Consider the following 19,029-nt stretch of genomic DNA (forward strand, 5'->3'; position numbering starts at 1 on the left):
AAACTAGTTACTATCGCTTCATAATTATGTGTTTAAAATTAATTTATATATGATGGTATATGATGATGCAAGAGTCGCCAAAATACAATTTGGGCTGCTAGGGGCAAATATTAAAATAGACAGACAGAAATTACTGACAGAAATTCTCCTTAGAGGTCTACACCCTTGAAAGCCAATGAATAACGTGAACACTGGAAATAATGTTACAGATAATAAAGGGTTTTATTTGTTTCTCTACAGCAACAAGGTTGTATATTTTACTCATTTATAAATTTCAAATGGTCCACAATACAAACTAGATTTGAATTTACACCAAAATACCAGTGCTTGCAAGGCAACAACGAAAAGTACACTTGGTTTTAGGCTTGAATATTAAATTTCATTAAAAAAGTATAAAGCTCACCAAAAAACAACAACAAATAGGGTAGATAATTGACAAAAAAGTTTGAAGGGAGTCCGTGTACTGAAGCAAAATTACAGTTTTGTGGTTTAACTCCATAAAATATAATAGCAATAGCAATTCCTAAAGACAATTCCTATGATATACGCCATTCAAACTTCAACAGGAAACACATCTACATGGAAACAGAAAATCCTACTTTGTCAAGCGATCTCATCAGGTCTGTAATTTTACTGTTGGTTTAACAATATTTTTTTTTTTATATATATATAAAATGTGAGTGGTGCTTGCTCACAAAACCAAGATGCTAGATTCATTGCCAGAGCATTGTTTTGTGGTTGCTTACTGGCCAAAAGTGTTCACTGTCAAGTTTGATAAGATAATTTGGTCCCTATCCACCTTATTCTTCAATGCGGAAGTAAGCCTGTGGGTGAGACTTCCGGTTCATTAGCCGGTACAGGGAAATAACCAGAACAATAACAACGTGCAGTAAACGGTAAAATCGTTCACACTACAAACCAGTGTGCTCATAATTAAGATAATACCTTAAATAATATGGTAGACACACCAGCAAAACAAGCTGCTTTTTACAGCTAAAAATAGCTGGACGGCGATGAGACCGGAAGCTAGACCCATAGAATTTACAAATGGCTGTGGCGCTCTTACAGGAATAATTGATTGCTCTTTAAGTTTATACGACCAGGTAAAAATCATAAGTCTGATCATTTAAAGTAATTGCACAATTGTCATCAACAAGCCACAGAATTTGGAGCAGCAAAAAAATCTAATCAATGATGCCTTGCAAGCACTGCATTAGGAGGAAAGTGCATTACAAATAAAACAACAGTCAACTATGCTTGTATCTCTGTAGAAAAGTACAATGGACACATTTACAAATCCTAGGAGGTCCAGTATACTAATTAAACATTTAGGTATATGATGGTCTTCTGTGTAAGTGAACTAATACAATTAAAATATTATTCATAATAATCCTCTGGGCCTTTAAATCATAGCAATCGTCAGCCACTGAAAGAAAAAAAAGAACCATTTAAAACGCTCGAAATGACACAAAATGGTTAAACATTAAGGCATACAGTACTATTAGACTGCAAGACATTCAATACCTGGAAGAAGTCCAACTCAATGAACCCACTGCTGTCTATGTCAATCCTTCTGAACACTTCTACAAGAGTTAAAAAAGAAGAATTTGCTTTTAATTGATATATAAAAAAAAATTAATACATACACCAGAAATAAATAAAATCACATTATATAGTACTCTATGTAAGAAAACATGCTGCACACACAAGGTGGTAATGAAAGTCATAAAACATTTTTAGATTCTACTTAAATTATTTACTGAAAGTTTAAAAAAAGTGTAACTTGAGACAATTCAGAAAGTATGCAATGAAGTGATCAACAATGCGGTCAACAAACCTCAAGTTCTTCATAGCCATGCAATTATAAAAAATTTAAATTAATATAATTGAATCCTATATTTTCAACCAATCAGAAAAAATGAACTGTTCTTACTGAACATCATCTCCAGGCGCATCACACAGGACACAAAGTTATCAAAGTCGATCTTCATGTCTGCATCTCCATAGCGTGCAGCCAGAATCTGATGAATGCAGTCATTCAGAGAGAATCCTGTGCAACGGTTACAAATAAACCAAGTTACTTTGAAGTTTCATGTGCTGCTCCTTCCTTAAAAACTCATTTTAAAATGAAAAGTTTGAATGAAGGTCAAAGGTCAGTGTACCTGTTTCCTTCAAAGCCATTCTCATCTCTGGAGTACTCATACAGCCAGACCCATCCATGTCATTCTTCTTATAAATGACCTAAAAAAAAAAGACAAGGATTTTATCCCAAGACTAGGTTTGCAAATAACATTTTTGACTTTCTATGCCACAAACTTACCAGATACTTTTGAATTTTCTTCCAAAGAGTGGCAAACTCAGCTAACCCTAGTTTACCATTGCCACTTTCCTGCAATAGAGTTAAGTCGAACTGCTTATGACTTATGAAGTTAAACAGAAATGTATCTTTGGACATCTTAAACATCTGCCTGTTGGACTATTTGTAAAGGATACATCCATGAGGTTCACCATGACCCTACATGTATCCAGACTGAAACCATCTGTCTTAATATCCGTTCCTGTAAGGAGAAGACAAACTGTTTACCAAGTATCTTTATGAATATGATTTTTGAAATAAATATTTACATATAAAGAAAAGACTTGCTTTTCGCGACTATTTTGTTGAAAATTGTTCTCAGTTCAGTGGCAGAGATCTCCATGTCCTTAGGCAAGAGCAAACATTATTAATGTTTTATGTTTAATGAGGTAAAACAGGTTTTATGTTTTTCAAGGTAATTCATTAACATTATGCAAGGGCTAAAATAACTCACATCTCCTGCAAGTTTAGTAAACAGTCCCCTAAAGCCAGCATCAACCTCATCTTCAGACACAGTCTCCTGAGGAGTCAGAAAAGGCATGATATACACTTTAATAAAGTCAAAGGTAGCATTTTAAGAGAGACACAGGAAAATGAGACTTACATCTTCTATGTTTGCCTCTATAGGGTCATCACATTGTCTAGAGGAAATAAGAGAGACAGAGCCTATCACATACAAGCAAGAATCTCACAGGTCATACGGCACCCCTCCTTAAAAATGGATTGATAATAATAATAATAATAGATTTATATACATGTAAATATATAATCAAAAAATTCAATAATATATACGCTTCATTTTCTTTAAACAATATACACATTATATACAGGTACATTCCACATTTACTACAATTATATAAACTTTTTCTTCCATTAACTACAAATATACAATTTTTTTTTCAATACAAAGGAATAACTTGCATACATACGTAAATAAATAGATTGGGCATAATTTCTTTCAGCCCACAGAATTATAAAAAAAAAAAAATACTAACTACATTTCTTGACAGGTTTCTTAGGACCACTTAAAGAGAGTTTCGGTTGATCATACAGTATGCTGAAGACACTACAAGTAACTTGAACATGGAGCTTATTGAAAGTTTTCAGTCCTTACTGCATCTCAGATTGTTTCTCGGAGAACACACGCACACAGAAGTCTCCATTCTTGTGTGGTTCGAATGTGGAAGGGACGATGAGATATTCTCCAGGAGGAAGTTTGAAGCGGGTGCTGACTTCTCGAAGGTTGATAAAGGTCTCAGATCGAGCTTTCTGAGCGTGGGTCAGGAAATAATTCTTATCCAGATGAACGTCCTTTTGCCCATGGAACTGCAATGAGGTGATCAAGAACCAGAGGAAGAATAAGCGAGATTTCTACATTTTCTGAAAAAATAATGTGAGTGGTGTTTGCCTGAGCAAAAGTCAACGCTACTAGGGTGTTACAGGTGGTTGCCAGGCAGTTTCTAGGTGGCTTTGAATGGTTTCTCTGTGGATATCATTGACCAGTATGTTTAGCAAAATATTTTTCTAATGCTTCATTACTATTTATGTTAAATCTCCACATCTCAATGTGTTTAGAAATCATTTTAAAGTAATTCCACTGTGCTCACCTGAGGAGGCACCTAGAATGAAAAGAAAAAGAATATTTGTATAAACAGCACCCTTCACAGGTTATGTCATTACATTTACAACAAAAGAGACATAAAACATTGGTATCTTATCAACCCCACCTCATAGATGGCATAGCCAATGGTGTGCATGTCCTCTCCAGACTTCCTCAGCTTACGCCGGTTCTTCTGAATCAAGCCAATCACCACACTGCAGCCCACTTCATCATCATCAGGATCATCATCTTCCTCCTCCAGTTTGATCTTAAACTGAGGATTCATCCAGAAGGTGTCTATGGAAGACAAATTATTAAGATGACATGTTACAGTCGCCTAGGTTGCATATTTCACATGGATTTTCCCCCCACATATGCTTCTGTAAAGAAGTAATTTTTTTAAATATTTTTTGTAAGAAGTCTCTTATGCTCAAAAATACAATAAAATCAAATTGATATGTTAGTTTTAAATTTTTATTTATTAAATATAGTAAAAACTATTTTAAAAATTTAAAATAACCTTGAATATATATATTCAAATGTAATTTATTTCTGTGGTGCAAAGCTAAAGTTCACTCTGCTACTGAAACTGAATTGAAATTTGAATTGAAATTGAATTGAAACGGGCTTTTTGTTTGTTTTATTCCATATATAATATATATATATATATATATATATATATATATATATATATATTATATGTGTATATATATATATATATTATTAGTTTATATCATTATTATTATTATATTTATTTTTATTATATAATAAATAAATAAAAAACTTGCTAAGTGTACTGCATTAGGTCATAGCACTTACATATCATTGCTCTTTTATTGATTTTTTTAGACCTTGTTTTTAAGTCGCTTTGGATAAAAGTGTCTGCTAAATGACTGAATGTAAATGTACCGATAGATAGTCCCTCTCTAAACTCATGTCAAACTCAAGCAGATGCACAGAAATATAAACATGCTTACATGGATGGTTCCTGCATCCACCAGCCGTAGAGCCTCGTCTCCAGGTGCCGTCGAATTTACACGCACTCCAGTGTTTGACAGAGTCAGATGTCAGCGTGTCTGGGGTCAGAGTGCAGATCTCTATGCGGGAATATTGCCTCACAAAATCTGAGAATGACATCCTACACAAGTGCAAACAGGTAGTGAATAACTGTGCCAAGATGAGCTTCAGTGATGCAGTTATATGGTTTTTCACTGAATTTTACCAGAACTCTCCATCTTCTGACTTCACATTCTCACGTTCAGACGGATCGACGGCATTCCATTCAGAAGAGCTAAAATACACCCACATAATTAAGCAATGAGGTCAAGCTATATTATAGTGTAGAACACTACAACAGCTTCATTACAAGCTTATGCAACTGCAAAATATACATCTTAATAAATGAATATTGTTTTGAAATTTTGGGTCTTACTTGTCACTCCAGGCCCCCGTCCATTCTACCTGACCCCAAGGATTACGAACTCTGACTAACTTCTCCTTTCGGCCTTGGTAATTAACCTGACAAGGTTATGGATAGATTATACATATAAATGTTAACATGTTAAATGCTACTTTCAGTGTATGTGTCCTTTAACCTAGCAAATGCACAGAAAAACATTTGAATTTAGTCTAATCCAAGGCATTATCTGAACAGTAATGCCAAAAGAGCCCTGAAAATGAAAGACACTCAGATGACTAACCTCAATTGCTCCAGTAAGAGAATAGGCATGTCCTTTCACAAGCTTTTGATAAGTGATGGCCTCTGAGTCTGCTGCACTGGTGATCTATATAAAATGAGCATAATTTTACTGCATATTTTCTGACGGGATTTTCATTTTTGGGTGTCTGTATGTGTGCTAAAGAGCTCATACATCTATGGAGCATCCCAACAGAGCTCCAGAATCCAGGGCCTTCCTGATGATTTGGAACATGTTGGACGGGGCTTGTTTCAACTCGTATATTTCTGCAATCCCACCAGTGAAATCCTCAAACCCTTCTGTGGTGGAACCTCCAGACAGAGCTTCATAACATCCATTCACTCTGAATGAAAGAACAGTGTCACAAAAGAGAGACACATACTACCAAGTACTGTATCATAAACAAGTATTGTAACAATAAAGTTACTAAAAATGCCAAAATGGTGTTTGGGCAACATTTATGTGCTGATTGTGCATGACTTACTACTATTTGTTTTGCAAAGACTTAACACACACACATACTCTCTCTCTCTCTCTCTCTCTCTCTCTCTCTCTATATATATATATATATATAGGACTGAAGGCAAAAGAATCAGCAATAAAAAGTAAGTAAATAAATAAGCAAACAGATCTTTTCTCTTTATCACAAATTGCACCATTTTGGACAATTTCTATGTGCTATAAATTCACAACATAGTATTATTAGTACTTTAAAAAGAACTTAACTTTCTATTCATCAAGAATCTTGAAAAAAGTAACACATTTTCCACAAAAATATTAAGCACCACACCCTGATGGTTAAAATAAATGTTTCTTGAGCAGTAATTCAGCATATTAGAATGATTTCTAAAGGATCATGTGACACTGAAGACTGGAGTAATGATGCTGAAAATTCAGCTTTGCATCACAGGAATAAATTACTTTTACTAAAATTGTCTCAAAACTTATTTTAATTATTTCAGTTGAATTAATTATAATAATTTTAATAGACTCTTTTAAAGCAAAAAAACAAAAAACAGACTAGACAAATAGACTACTTTTTAAATGTAAGCTAGACAGCAATTGTGGTTGTTAGGATGCAAGACAAACACATCCCAAGCCCAACAAAAGGGGATATTATATGACTCACTTAGCATAGGCCTTCTCCAGCAGGGCGCTCCAGAACTCTGAGCCTGTGGCGGAATGAACAAACAGCAGTTCTCCATCTCGAGTGGGCAATCGATCATCCACCACCACATCCACCCATTCCCCAAACTGCCACAACTGCAACCATCAAAAACAAATGTACTTAATTTAGGGAGGACTCAGCAGATGAGACTTAAAACACAACCTCTTAACACACGATTGTACAGCATCATCACCTGCCATCTGTAAATGATTTAAATGCTTAAATATAACTGAACTCAGTCGCATAGCAAAATGTGGAATTTAAAAATACAGTAAGGCTGAGCACATAGAGGAACTGAGCAGAGCCCGCACTTCCTCTGGGATCAATGCTGTCCATCTATTGAGTCAGTTTGACTTCCTGTCCTGACAAAAACATTCCACCATCACAACCCATAAAATCAAGCCAATGTGAGTCTCTGTTAAAAAGTGATAACATTTATTTGACATCTATCTGTCTAACTTCCAATCCAGCTAGAATAACTCCCAAGCAACCTCCCAAAACAACCTCAGCAAGGCTTCATTCCTTAAAACTTTATCTCTCTGCAAACACCCCAATTATTCAACATTTTTCTCTTCACAAGCTGTCCAAGTGCAACATAACTTTCATATCTACTTTGTTTACCTGAAAGTGGAAAATTCCAGCATAGTCTTGTCCAAAGCCCTGGTTGGATGGAACGACACGAGCCAAAACGTCTTCATTGAGGGTTAGGGAAGCAATGGCCGCTAGGAGCCAGCAATCACCTGCAGAAAGGTGTTGATAAAGTTTGATACATTTGACCAGATTTACACTGATATTTTACCAAAGCAGAGACAGGAAGAATGCAAATAAAAATATTAAGACTTGAAGGCTTCAGTCCACTCCCCATTTATTGTAACTGAATAGGAAAGAGCAACCAACTCCACTATTATTTTTTTATATTCTACAGAAGAAAACAAAATGGTATGGAATGACATTAGGGTTTAATATAAATAATAATTACAGAATATAAACAAGGACAGGATTTCGTGTTTGTGGTGAACTATCCCTTTAAGACCATTTCCGACATTCTCAGTTGCAAATGCTGAGATTCAGTCCTCCAGCGGTTTGTTTGTAGGCCTACACTGTTTGTCCTGCCCCAAAATCCTTTGCATTCCATGATCTTCACAAAGACAACTCAGTTTTCTTTCACAACATGTCAGCTGATCAGTCTCTAAAATGCCCATGACTCTATGAGCTAAAAAACCGTTTCCTTTTCAGTTGGATGATTCATCTTTCAGCATACATACAGCTATGACAATATGTTCCTGATGATACTATGATGTGGAACAACACTGAAAGTGTTACTATAGTAACAGGCGGGCTTGATATATTGTGGTTTCCTCAACCAGTATCTTCTAGCACTATAAAATAATGAAGCTGAACTGAGAAACCATTTAATTTCATTTCATGCAATAATTTATGTCTCTTTGGAGTGTTTAGCGAGGCTACAAATTCTGCATGATTGAAATCAAATCTATGCACATGAAGAGATATCAAGCTGACTAAATAAAAAAATAATAAAACCAAACTTAAGTTAATAAATACAAAATAATATGTTTTGTAAAAGATATGAATATGGAAGCAAAAACACAAAAATAAGTGATAAAGTAAAATCTACAAAAAATGTCAACCAAAAGTCTAGCACATTAACACAGAGTCAGATGTAATATAATAGCAGCCTTTTGAGGCAGAGGTTACAGGAATCATTCTCGGTGAAATGCAACGGTGCATATCACACCCCACTTCATGAGGATTTCTCCATCCGGCTCAACAGATTCATTGCATGTAAAACAAACACGAGAGCTGAAAACAGCAGTGGCTAGTACTTTTCCCAATAAGTGCACAAAGACTTCTCTGATGTGTGAGGAACTAACTACAGGGTCTCATTTAGTAGTAAGAATTCCACAGCATTATGAGAGCGTGCAAACTTGTTTAAAGGGGAACAGAATACTCAAAGACATTGGGTGTGCTTCTTAAAATGTTTCCACATGTTTAAAGGGGATTTCCCAATAAAGTTAAGAGAATAAGAACAATCCCAAGAGAGCTTTATAAAATGCAATACATATTTGGTCAATCTTACATGCTTTTTGTCATTTCGCATAACTAACACCTTGTGGACTTTTAAATCTGTTAGAACTGCACCTAGCAGGGTGTTTACTTACCTAAGCCTCCTTGGCAAATATCTGTTCTTGTAGCCCCTCCAACAATAAACTCCGGACTGGAGGTCAGTTCCTGTAGAAATGGTAAAAAGCATTGATGAATATTTGTTCCATGTTGTTGCCTGCTTTCCAGTTCAATTTTCAAGGGATGAGTCATTACCAAGAGTTTAATTTTTCATGCCACATAGATAGATCCATAGATAGATAACATTAACTTACTTGATTGCTTTGGCAAAACTACATTTATGTTGCTTTCATAGGAACTCACCCCGGGTCTTTTCCACTCAACACCTCTGGTTTTTGGCGATCGTGGGCCGAGTTCGTTGAAGCCCAGAGACTCGGGAGCGGCTGGGAAAGTCGTATCGCAGAAAAGCTGTCCACGGCTCAGACACTCGCTTCTCAGACTCTCAAAGTTCTGGTTCAGGTACTTCACCGCATTGGCGTTCGTCCCAAAGCCAGAGGCCGCCTCGGCTCTCTTCTTGGCGAGTGTGGATGCCACGCCGGACATTTTCTAACTTTTTTTTTGCCCTGTGCTCCTTTGCAGCTGTAAAGTGTGACCGTGAAAAAATTCTACACTTGCGCCTTAACCCACCCCTCCTTCTAGGACAGGCGTGGTCCTAAGCCTGTATTTTTCTGTACACACACACGTACAGAACGCGTTCTATGTTAGATTTGCGTTTGAAAACAGCTGGATGCAGCAGCAGCACAGCGGAAAAGAAGCAGAACGCAGAGCGTCTTTTTTTTTTTTTTTTTTTTAAAGATGGGCTTCACGTTCTTGCAACAGGAAGCGTTGTTGTATTGCGATTGCACTTTTTGTGGTTTATACCTAAGACCGCCTTTATGGGGTAAAAGACCTATATCTAGGTTTTCTGCTCCCATGGCTTGGTTGGGTGGTTGTATAAGGGTTTTGATCACTTTTTTAGCTGGTCAGGCATGGTTTATGCTAGTCTTTTCAGCGGGGATGGTTACTGGGGCATACTTTGATATGTTTACAAAAACAAGTTATGGACATAAACCGTACCTTCAGTTCAGAATCGTTCACAAGCTGCAGTAAAATTGTTTTGTTTCCAGCAGTGGGTTGTAATATCCACTTCATTCAGTGATAAAGCATCCCGTACTGTTTATGAGTGATTTGTCTGTACAAACGCAACTGGTGCCATCGCGTGTGTGCCTCAGCTATCGACTGAAGTGAAAATGGCCTTCAGAGAACTTTAATACAGTATTAACATTCTTACTGGTGCAGTGTCTTACTGGTGTGCCGATTTTGCTGTATTGTGCAATGGACTAAAATACACTGTAGCTACTTCTTTTGTGAACGTTGGCTTTAGGATAATGGTTAAATTCTAAAACAATTTCAACTCGAATTAATATTTCATGTTCTCGTATTTATTTATTTGGTAAGTCGCCGAGTACTAAGCCAGAAAATGTACAGTCAACCAGTCGTTTTCGCATTATCGTGCCTTCTATTACATATTTTGCATAGGCTAGCCTATGTCCTGCATATTCATAGTTGTCCTAAACTATCCAGTTCATCCCAGAACTGCACAGAGACCTATTTTCATGATGGATTGCTGCTGCCCTCTTGTGTTTTGAGCACAACACACAAACGAGGAGTTGAAGACGTACTTCTTTTCTTCTGTGTATGTAACAATTTCATAATAGTACATATGTTATTTTATTGTACTTAACGTAAACATGGAGGCCTTCCTTCTACAATAATTTATAGTGATGCATAAAACTATAAATTTATATATATATTATATATATATATATATATATATATATATATATATAGATAACGGCCCCCCACTAATATATATATATATGTGTGTGTGTGTGTGTGTGTGTGTGTGTGTGTATTAGTGCTGTCGAATGATTAATAGTTTTTGTTTACATAATATATAAGTGTGTACTTTATATTTATTAGCTATGTATATAAATACAAACAAATTCATGTATATATTTAAGAAAAATATTATGTTTATAAACGTATGTAAAGGCCTATATATTATAAAATATAATAATATAAATATATACATGTAAATATTTTGTGTGTATTTATATAAACATAATAAATTAACACAGTACACATACATTTTTGTAAACAAAAAAACTTTTATTTTGGATGCAATTAATCGCAATTAATCGTTTGCTAGTATATATATATATATATATATATATATATATATATATATATATATATATATATATATATATATTATTACACACACACACACACACACACACATAAAATTGGTTTTAAAATAATATAATGTAATGATGTAATGTATGTTTAATTTAAGAGTAAGTCTTAGGTCTGCCAGAGTAAAATAGCTATAATTCTTTTCAGCGAGCTTCTGTAAGCAGACATTTACAATATTGAACTTTATGTAAAATAAACATTTTAATGCTGTCTGTTGTTTCTGCATTTGGAATACATGTCTTTGATCTATAAAGTTATATCACATACTTGATTCAAGTCTTTCTCTCTGTTTTCCGTCCTTTCCCCACTAATTTCGAAGCTTGTCCAGCAGAGGAAAGTAGAGTGTCGAGCAAACACACTCAAACTCTGAGGCCTACAGTTATTAGTCCACATGATGGCAGCAAAGAAACAGAAAACACCCGAGATATATATATATATATATATATATATATATATATATATATATATATATATATATATATATATATATATATATATATATATATATATATATATATATATATATATATATATATATATATATATATATATATATATTCGCAAGCATACTTGGCAATAAAGCTCTTTCTGATTCTGATTCTCTTTCTGATATATATATATATATTTAATGTTTGTTTACATTTTTAATGGATGGTTGTAATGTTAATATAAAGACAGTAATTATAGGAAATAAACTAAATGTGTTTAAATTAGTGCTGTAAAATGATAAATCCCGATTAATCACATCCAAAATAAAAGGTTTTTTGTTTTTTTGTTATAAGATTGTGTACTGTGTATATTATGTAGCCTATATATAAATACAAACAAACAAATGCATGTATATATTTAAGAAAAATAGCTTATGTTTATATATTAAACACAGCCTATATATAATATATAATAATATAAATATAAATGTATATACATGTAAATATTTTCAAAGTAGGCTATATAATGAATGTCTGTGTATTTCGTTTAGCACCGTCGGATTATATGATATCATTGAAATTTAATTTAAAAAGAAAAAAAAATCTAGTATATACTAAGAGACGAATGATCGTTTCACGCGCATACTGTTTAAATGAAGTGAGATGCAAAATAACGTTTTTAGCAAGCTTCGTTTGTAGATAATAAATGACACCCGACAATGCTGCTCAGTTATGCAGCATTCAACTTGTTTTAAACTTGAAACCGCAACATGATGATGAGAGAGAAAGAGAGAGAGGCAGAGAGAGAGAGAGAGAAAGAGAGAGAAAGAGAGAAAGAGAGAGAAAGAGAGAGAGAGAGGCTGAGCGCGCAGCACCGAGCACCAGCACTCTCAGCATCTGATCAGCGCTCGCTCGGTAGGTCGGTGTCGGTCGGTTGTCAAGAACGCTCGGGCCGGACTCATCAGGAGGAGGCAGCAGGTGAGATCTCTGACTTACTCCGAAAAACTGCTGGCAAGTCTATACAAGCTCTACTTTTATTGATAACGTTACTTCAGTATCACCTAGACATGTCAGAAAATTACACAGTGATGCAACTAATCCAAATACATGATTTTAGTTGGCAGTTCAGTTTCTGTGTCTTGTGTCTGAAATGTTTCAATGTTTTATTAGCTTTTGATGGTTAGTGTATTTTTTAACCTTTGAATGTTTTTAGTTTTGCGTGAGTGTCTCGCGTATCGGGTAGCGCCGTGTCTTTATTTATTCATGTGTCATGCGAGCTCGTGAGCGTGAACTAGCGGGTTGCCATGAAGCGCGTGAGGGGTTTCACCCCCGGAAACTTATTGAAGAACCAAATAAAACAGCGTGTCAGCTGATAACCAGATTTAATGCGTTATTATGACTGATGGTGACACTGATGAAAGAGGAATGGCTGGCATGCCACTAGTGACATTAAGAGTTTATAATGTTATGTGATGGCAGTAGGTAATTGGTGATGCATGTTATCAGCATGCTAGTGCACTTCCAGCTGGAAAGCAGATCTGATCACCTGTGCATGCATAATTGCTCTAGAGGGATCCACTCCAGTTTGCTTATTTGTTTGTCCTTCATGCTCTGAAGTGGGTTTAGTTGTCATCTTTTTCCTTAATTGACATACAGAGTTATAAGCGGCTTTGAGCTAAAACTAAGAGTGATTGAAAGCTCTCCCTCTTTACATTTGAGCTTGTTCACTTTTTGGTCCATTTGGCCCCAAGTTCTGGTGAACTCACTGAACTTATTGATTACAAAGAAAGTTCTCCAGTTCTCCAGTTTTAGGACTTGTCTCTCAACTGTTGATCAGTTTGGGAACATTGGAACAACTTTAATGCAGAAGGCTTGAGCTCTGTTCCAAAACTTGTGAGCTGATTTTTTTACAGCATAGCACAAAAAATGTGAGGGCTCTTCCAAAGACTCCCTAAGATTCCTTTTTATGGGCTTTTTAGGGCAGCATTGCATGCATCCTGTGCTGAGAAGGCATTCCCACAATGTACCAATGAAGCTTACTGAATAGAATGGCATACTATATATATATATATATATATCTTCCAATATATATATATATACTATATATATATATATATATATTATAAAAACAATTATGAAACAAAAATTATATAAGAATTTACACATAAACTGTATACATGCAAAAAAAATCAAATCTAACTTTTGTTATATCTGTTAAGAAATAAGCTACAAAATTGACTTTTTTGAATGTAATATTTTTATGGTTATGGAAATATTGTGTCATTAGCTTTGCAATTTGCTAACTCCAAACTCAATTCTGAAATCAAATGAACTCAATTTTGAGCATGTGAGAAGTGCTATTTGTATGGCTGGTTGCATCAGATCAGTCTCTCATGAGTTCATGTTCAATTCCAGTTCAGATGCGTACAAGGCAGATGTAGGCAGCCAGCCAGTTCCAGTTTTGGAACACAGCCATTGTCATTTTTATATTTTATGGTTATAAAACCATGTGAAAATGATTTGGGTTGAAGAAGTGTTATGAAGGTAATATGGCTGCTCTGAATACTTGATAGGTGTTTGAGGACTGAATGTCAGTTTATACATCAGAGTGACATCATCAGGACTTTGGTTACATTAGCTTTGTTGAAATAACAAAAAATGATGAATGCTCGGCGGAGGTGTGTTTGTGTGCGCGCACAAGTGTTTCTGTTTGATATAGAATCTGCTGGCTCCTCTGCCACGCTTTCTCACTCTGCATGTCTGTCACTCCTTTCAAATCCACTCTGAAAACGAGCACAGAGGAAGAGAGAGGGAGAGAGGAATGATCATTTGAAATGAAGGCTGAGGATGGGACAGGTATTTTGAGTGGCAGGCTGAAATGAATGGCTGTATCAGAGAAGAAGAGAGGAATGAATTGCAGATACAGTGACACTAAAGCTACAGGAGAGAGGACGGACAGATGATGAAAATAAAAGATGAATCTGAGGGATAAAATGGGAGAATTCTGATCTGTAAGCAGCAATGAATCCCACTCCGCTTGTTTTAGCTGTTGGCTCCCCTTCGCTCTCTCGCTTTCTTTCTCACCCGTTCTATCTGAGTGTCCCGTCTGTGCGAGGTCATTAAATCAGGAGGGTCAGTCAGGCAGAACGCAGAGAGGTCAGAGGGACAGAATTAAAGAGATGAGGGGTGCAGAAGGAGAGGAGAGTGGATTTTGGACAGGACCCTCCCATCGATCCAAATGCATATAGTCTTTATTCAGAATGGGATAGTTGTGTAATGCTTTCTGCACAGTAGGGACAGACTGATATTTGGGCTGATAAATGTGCGCAGTATATACTGCAGAGTCATAAGGCAGTAATACACTATAGTCTTATATTGCTTCCTTCTTGATATTTTTGACCTCACTGATCTCCGTATTCTGTTTTTGGAGCTGAACGCCTCTCACCATTACGAGTGATTGAGATTTTAATTGAGCACAGATGTGAATGTGACATGATGCTCTTAAGAACAAGCTGTTTATTCGGTCAGAGAGGGTAAACGAATGGCTGCATGTGTGCTTTATTACGGTAACAGACTTCAGAGCGGGTTAGAGCTGAAAGATAATAGGTTTAGTTCAGCTAGCAATAAAAAAATCTGTCATTATTTACTTTCAAACCTGTTCTGTGCAACACAAAAAAGTGAATTTATGGCACTTTTTCAATATAATTGTGAATAAGGACAGGGGCTGTAAAGCTCCAAAATGCATATTGTGTGTTCATAAGAGATGTAGTGATTTTTGAATGAATTGTTTTATTGAATAAGATTTTTTTTTTCTCTGTTTGCAAAACTAATATTAAACTAATATTTATATTAAACTATTATTAATATTTTAGTTAGTGAATAAATTAGTTAAGCACGTTTGATTCTGATTTGTGGATCGAAGGTGATTAATAAGCAATATTAATATTTGATATTTAAAATATTTAGACAAGAAAATAAAATAATATTTGATTATATAGATTTTCATAAAGTCACATGAATGAATTGTTCTTTTGAATTGATATTTTCAGTAAATCAGTTGATCCAGTTCACAAAACCCGTCTGAATGATTAATGCAGATCATACTAATCTTCATCTCACTTTAAGTTTGATTCGGTGTTTAGTGATCAAACAGCTCATTGGACAGAAGTCCAGTGAACAACAACATGTGGTCTGTTTGTACACAAGGACTAGTTTAATGATAATTCTTGGTTTCTTTTGTGTTTTTGAACCATCCAGGTCTCATTCACTAGGCATTCTTTAAGATTTTCCCCATTCTGTTTCATGGATAAAAGAATGTTATGAGTATATGATGACAACAATTTCATTTTTGAATGAACGAAACCTGATGGGTCACAACCATGAAAACAGACCTTTAAGTTTCATTAAACATTTTAGTGATATTCAGGAATATATCCATTTCACTTAAATACAGTGTATACTAAAGACTATATATATATATAAATGTATTCAACAGAGGCAATTTCATGCAAATGTCTGACACACTGTGAATGCAGTTTGAACTGTGAAATGATAAACATTTAACATCTCATACTGCTCCTGCTTAGCGTGAGTCCCAGAAGTGCTTTAGAGTTTGTGTAGTTCATTATAGCAAAATGGAATGAGCGTCACTCCTTCACTTTGACAGAATTGTTGAATGCAAACTATGTTTTAAATTGCAACCTCAAGGCCATAAAGCGATTTCAGTTAATTCGATCAGTTGTGCATGCTTAATGGATATCATATAATGTCTCAGCAAGTTTGGTAGTTTCAAAGCATTTTAATTGTTTCCTATAGCCATGAACATTATCGTTCAAATATTTGGGGGTTGGTAAGATTTTTTTAAGAATGCTTCTGAAAAAGTATTGCATGCTCACCAAGGCAGGATTTATTAAAAAACAAAGATATATATATATATATATATATATATATACTGTATTTACTGTGTGTGTGTGTGTGTGTGTATTTTTGTGTATATATATATATATATATATATATATTTTTTGTGTGTGTGTGTGTATGTATATATATATATATATATATATATATATATATATATATATATATATATATATATATATATATATATATATATATATATACGATTTTAAAAAACCTGTTTTCTATTTTTGTATATTTTATGAAAACAGTTGTGCTGCATAATATTTTTTTTGTGGAACCTGTTATACATTTTTCTTCAGGATTTCTTGATGAGTAAGTAAAAAAAAAAACCCAGCATTAATTTAAAATAGAAATCTTTTGTAACAGTGTAAGTGTCTTTACTGTACTATTGATCAATTTATTACATCCTCGCTGAATAAAATATCAGTTTCTTAAAAACATTTATTTATTTATTTTTTACTGATCCCAAATGTTTGAATGGTAGTGTCAAAAAATTGGGGAGACAGCTCTCAAGAGGTTCCTACAAAGTGTGTTAACTTCCAAAAAGTGATTTTTTTTTTCACATTTCCCTTCCATAAAACAGCATAGTCTGTCAGGGGGCCTCCAAAGCCTCAGGTCATTCGGCTCAGCACTTGCCAAAGAGAGATAACCATCCACACCAAAACATGCATTACTTAATTTATCTTCCGTATTGTATAATGGCAATTAAACTTTTCTCTGAGATGTTACATTTCCCATTTTGGCTAAAGATGTCACATCCGTAACTCTGGAATTCCCCGTGTATTTTGTTGTACTGTGTAAATAAGCTTGTATGAATCTGTAAAGTTTGTGAAGAGCGAGATAAAGAGGAGCATATGGAGAACACTTGCAAACGCCCTCTCCTGTTCATCTATAACTCAAAGCTGTAGGATTTGCAGTGTTCAATTACAGCCCCACTCATAAATAATCTGACGGAGGCCGGTCATAATACCCTATTCAGTGTTAGCTTTACAGCGTGACAAATCCTTGTTGTTGGTATTTATGTACAGAATGCAGCCTTGGGAACGTTTGTCTGTGTGTGTGTTTGTGTGTGTGTGTGTGTGTGTGTGTGTGTGTGTGTGTGTGTGTACACAAATAACAGCAAAGTCCATTTTTTTTAATTTTTTTAATGTTGTTGTTTTTTATTATTTTATGATGAAGAAGAAGAAGATGATGAGGAGACAACAAAATAAAATATATATATTTTGCATAATAAGATGAAACATTTTATAGACCATTAAGATGATTTTCATGACTTTATTTTCATGACATTTTCCTGTAAGCACGTTTTATTATCCATTTTGTGTTCTCATTATTCTCATTGGTGATTATCATTAAATTCTTGTTACTGTAGTAATGTTTTTTTTTTTATTATTTATTTAAATCAAAGGCAATACAACATGGTTTAATTACTTTATAGTTAGTTTATATGTATTTAATTTTACTTGTCCAATAACCAATATGCAACACTGTTTTTTAATTATTGCTTTATTTCTGCTGTTTGACCAACCCAGTCTCATTGGAAATATGTGACATTGCCTACAGTAATAATTATTTGTGTGAATAACAACTGCTTCTGGTGTATCTCCTGGAAACTGCAGTGAATTGTATGTATAGGTAAGTTTTTTTTTTCTTGCATTATTACAGAAATTAATTCAGAGTCCAGATTTCCAATGAGCCTGGATTGTTTTGGCTACAATAAGAAGCAGAAGAATCAAACCTGAAAACCTGTTTGAAAACAGTTATTTTGCTTTGCAATTTATTTGAATTTGCTAGTGGCTCAGAAACTATATACTTCACTTACATATTTAAATTTTAGTAAAAAGAGCATGGGTTGCTGAAAGTAAAGATGAGTTTTATTCTACACCTTTGCATTGTTTTACCTGTGTGCTGTCAGATAGCTGCAAGTTTCCCCGTCTGATGAGTTTATTGTAGAGGTGGACCTTTCCACAATACAACAGCTGCCCTCTCTTTCTCTACTTCTCTGACTCTCTCTATCTGTCTGAGAATTCTGACAGTTTTTTTTGCAATGCAGTAATAGAGGAAACCTATAACAAACTCTCTGCGGAGAGAGGGATGAGGCAGAAAGGAAAAGAAAGAGGCAGAGGGAGCGAGAGAGAGAATATCAGTGCTTCTCCAGCTCTCCTCTCCTCTGACAGGTTATTGATTTAAGCATTTTGTCGGCGCAGTGAGCTTGTCTCGCCTGCCTCTAAGTTTTCCTGCACATAAAGTCAAAGTCGGCACATAGCAGTGAAACATGTTGAACATATTAGCTTGCACAAACCATTTAATACTCAAAATTCAATGTTGACCCCACAAGTTTCAGTTTTCTCTCTCTTCTGTGAGTGTTTGATCTGCTGCGGAAGACTTTCTTGTATCATTCACAAATCAGTTTTTTACACATGAAACCGTTATGTTTCTGAGCATGCTTTTTTTTTGGATTTATTTTTTAATTGTTGGGT

General features: G+C 34.9%; 2 protein-coding genes across 4 annotated transcripts in view; one reads left to right on the plus strand and one right to left on the minus strand.

Moving 5' to 3' along the window:
- Positions 1 to 198: 198 nt before the first annotated feature.
- On the minus strand, positions 199 to 9,737 carry capn2a (calpain 2, (m/II) large subunit a). Its single transcript, XM_019113976.2, has 21 exons — positions 9,267 to 9,737; positions 9,002 to 9,071; positions 7,443 to 7,561; positions 6,783 to 6,916; positions 5,828 to 5,996; positions 5,657 to 5,740; positions 5,389 to 5,474; positions 5,179 to 5,247; positions 4,934 to 5,094; positions 4,084 to 4,253; positions 3,964 to 3,975; positions 3,471 to 3,682; positions 2,961 to 2,997; positions 2,811 to 2,876; positions 2,645 to 2,702; positions 2,494 to 2,558; positions 2,321 to 2,389; positions 2,163 to 2,241; positions 1,934 to 2,050; positions 1,525 to 1,583; positions 199 to 1,426 (listed from the first exon to the last, which is right to left on the minus strand). The coding sequence occupies exons 1-21, from the start codon at positions 9,504 to 9,506 to the stop codon at positions 1,403 to 1,405; spliced, it is 2,100 nt and encodes a 699-aa protein (XP_018969521.2). The 5' UTR covers positions 9,507 to 9,737; the 3' UTR covers positions 199 to 1,402.
- Positions 9,738 to 12,478: 2,741 nt separating this feature from the next.
- cdh23 (cadherin-related 23) overlaps positions 12,479 to 19,029 on the plus strand; it is a 233,072-nt gene continuing 226,521 nt past the window's right edge. For all 3 annotated transcript variants that reach the window (XM_042737456.1, XM_042737457.1, XM_042737459.1), the window contains exon 1: positions 12,479 to 12,607. The gene's annotated coding sequence lies outside the window, so the exon portion shown is untranslated. The remainder of the gene's footprint in view (positions 12,608 to 19,029) is intronic.

Source organism: Cyprinus carpio, chromosome B13, assembly GCF_018340385.1.
Source record: "Cyprinus carpio isolate SPL01 chromosome B13, ASM1834038v1, whole genome shotgun sequence".
Taxonomy (NCBI): Eukaryota; Metazoa; Chordata; class Actinopteri; order Cypriniformes; family Cyprinidae; genus Cyprinus; species Cyprinus carpio.

What these genes read in the sequence shown, in the direction of transcription:
- capn2a (XM_019113976.2), bottom strand. Translation starts at nt 9,506, where the DNA reads ATGTCCGGCGTGGCATCCACACTCGCCAAGAAGAGAGCCGAGGCGGCC. An exon ending in AGAAAATTCAAAAGTATCTG is followed by an intron (nt 2,242 to 2,320) that starts GTAAGTTTGTGG and finishes TTTTTTTTTTAG; the next exon opens with GTCATTTATAAGAAGAATGA. An exon ending in AATGGCTTTGAAGGAAACAG is followed by an intron (nt 2,051 to 2,162) that starts GTACACTGACCT and finishes ACCGTTGCACAG; the next exon opens with GATTCTCTCTGAATGACTGC.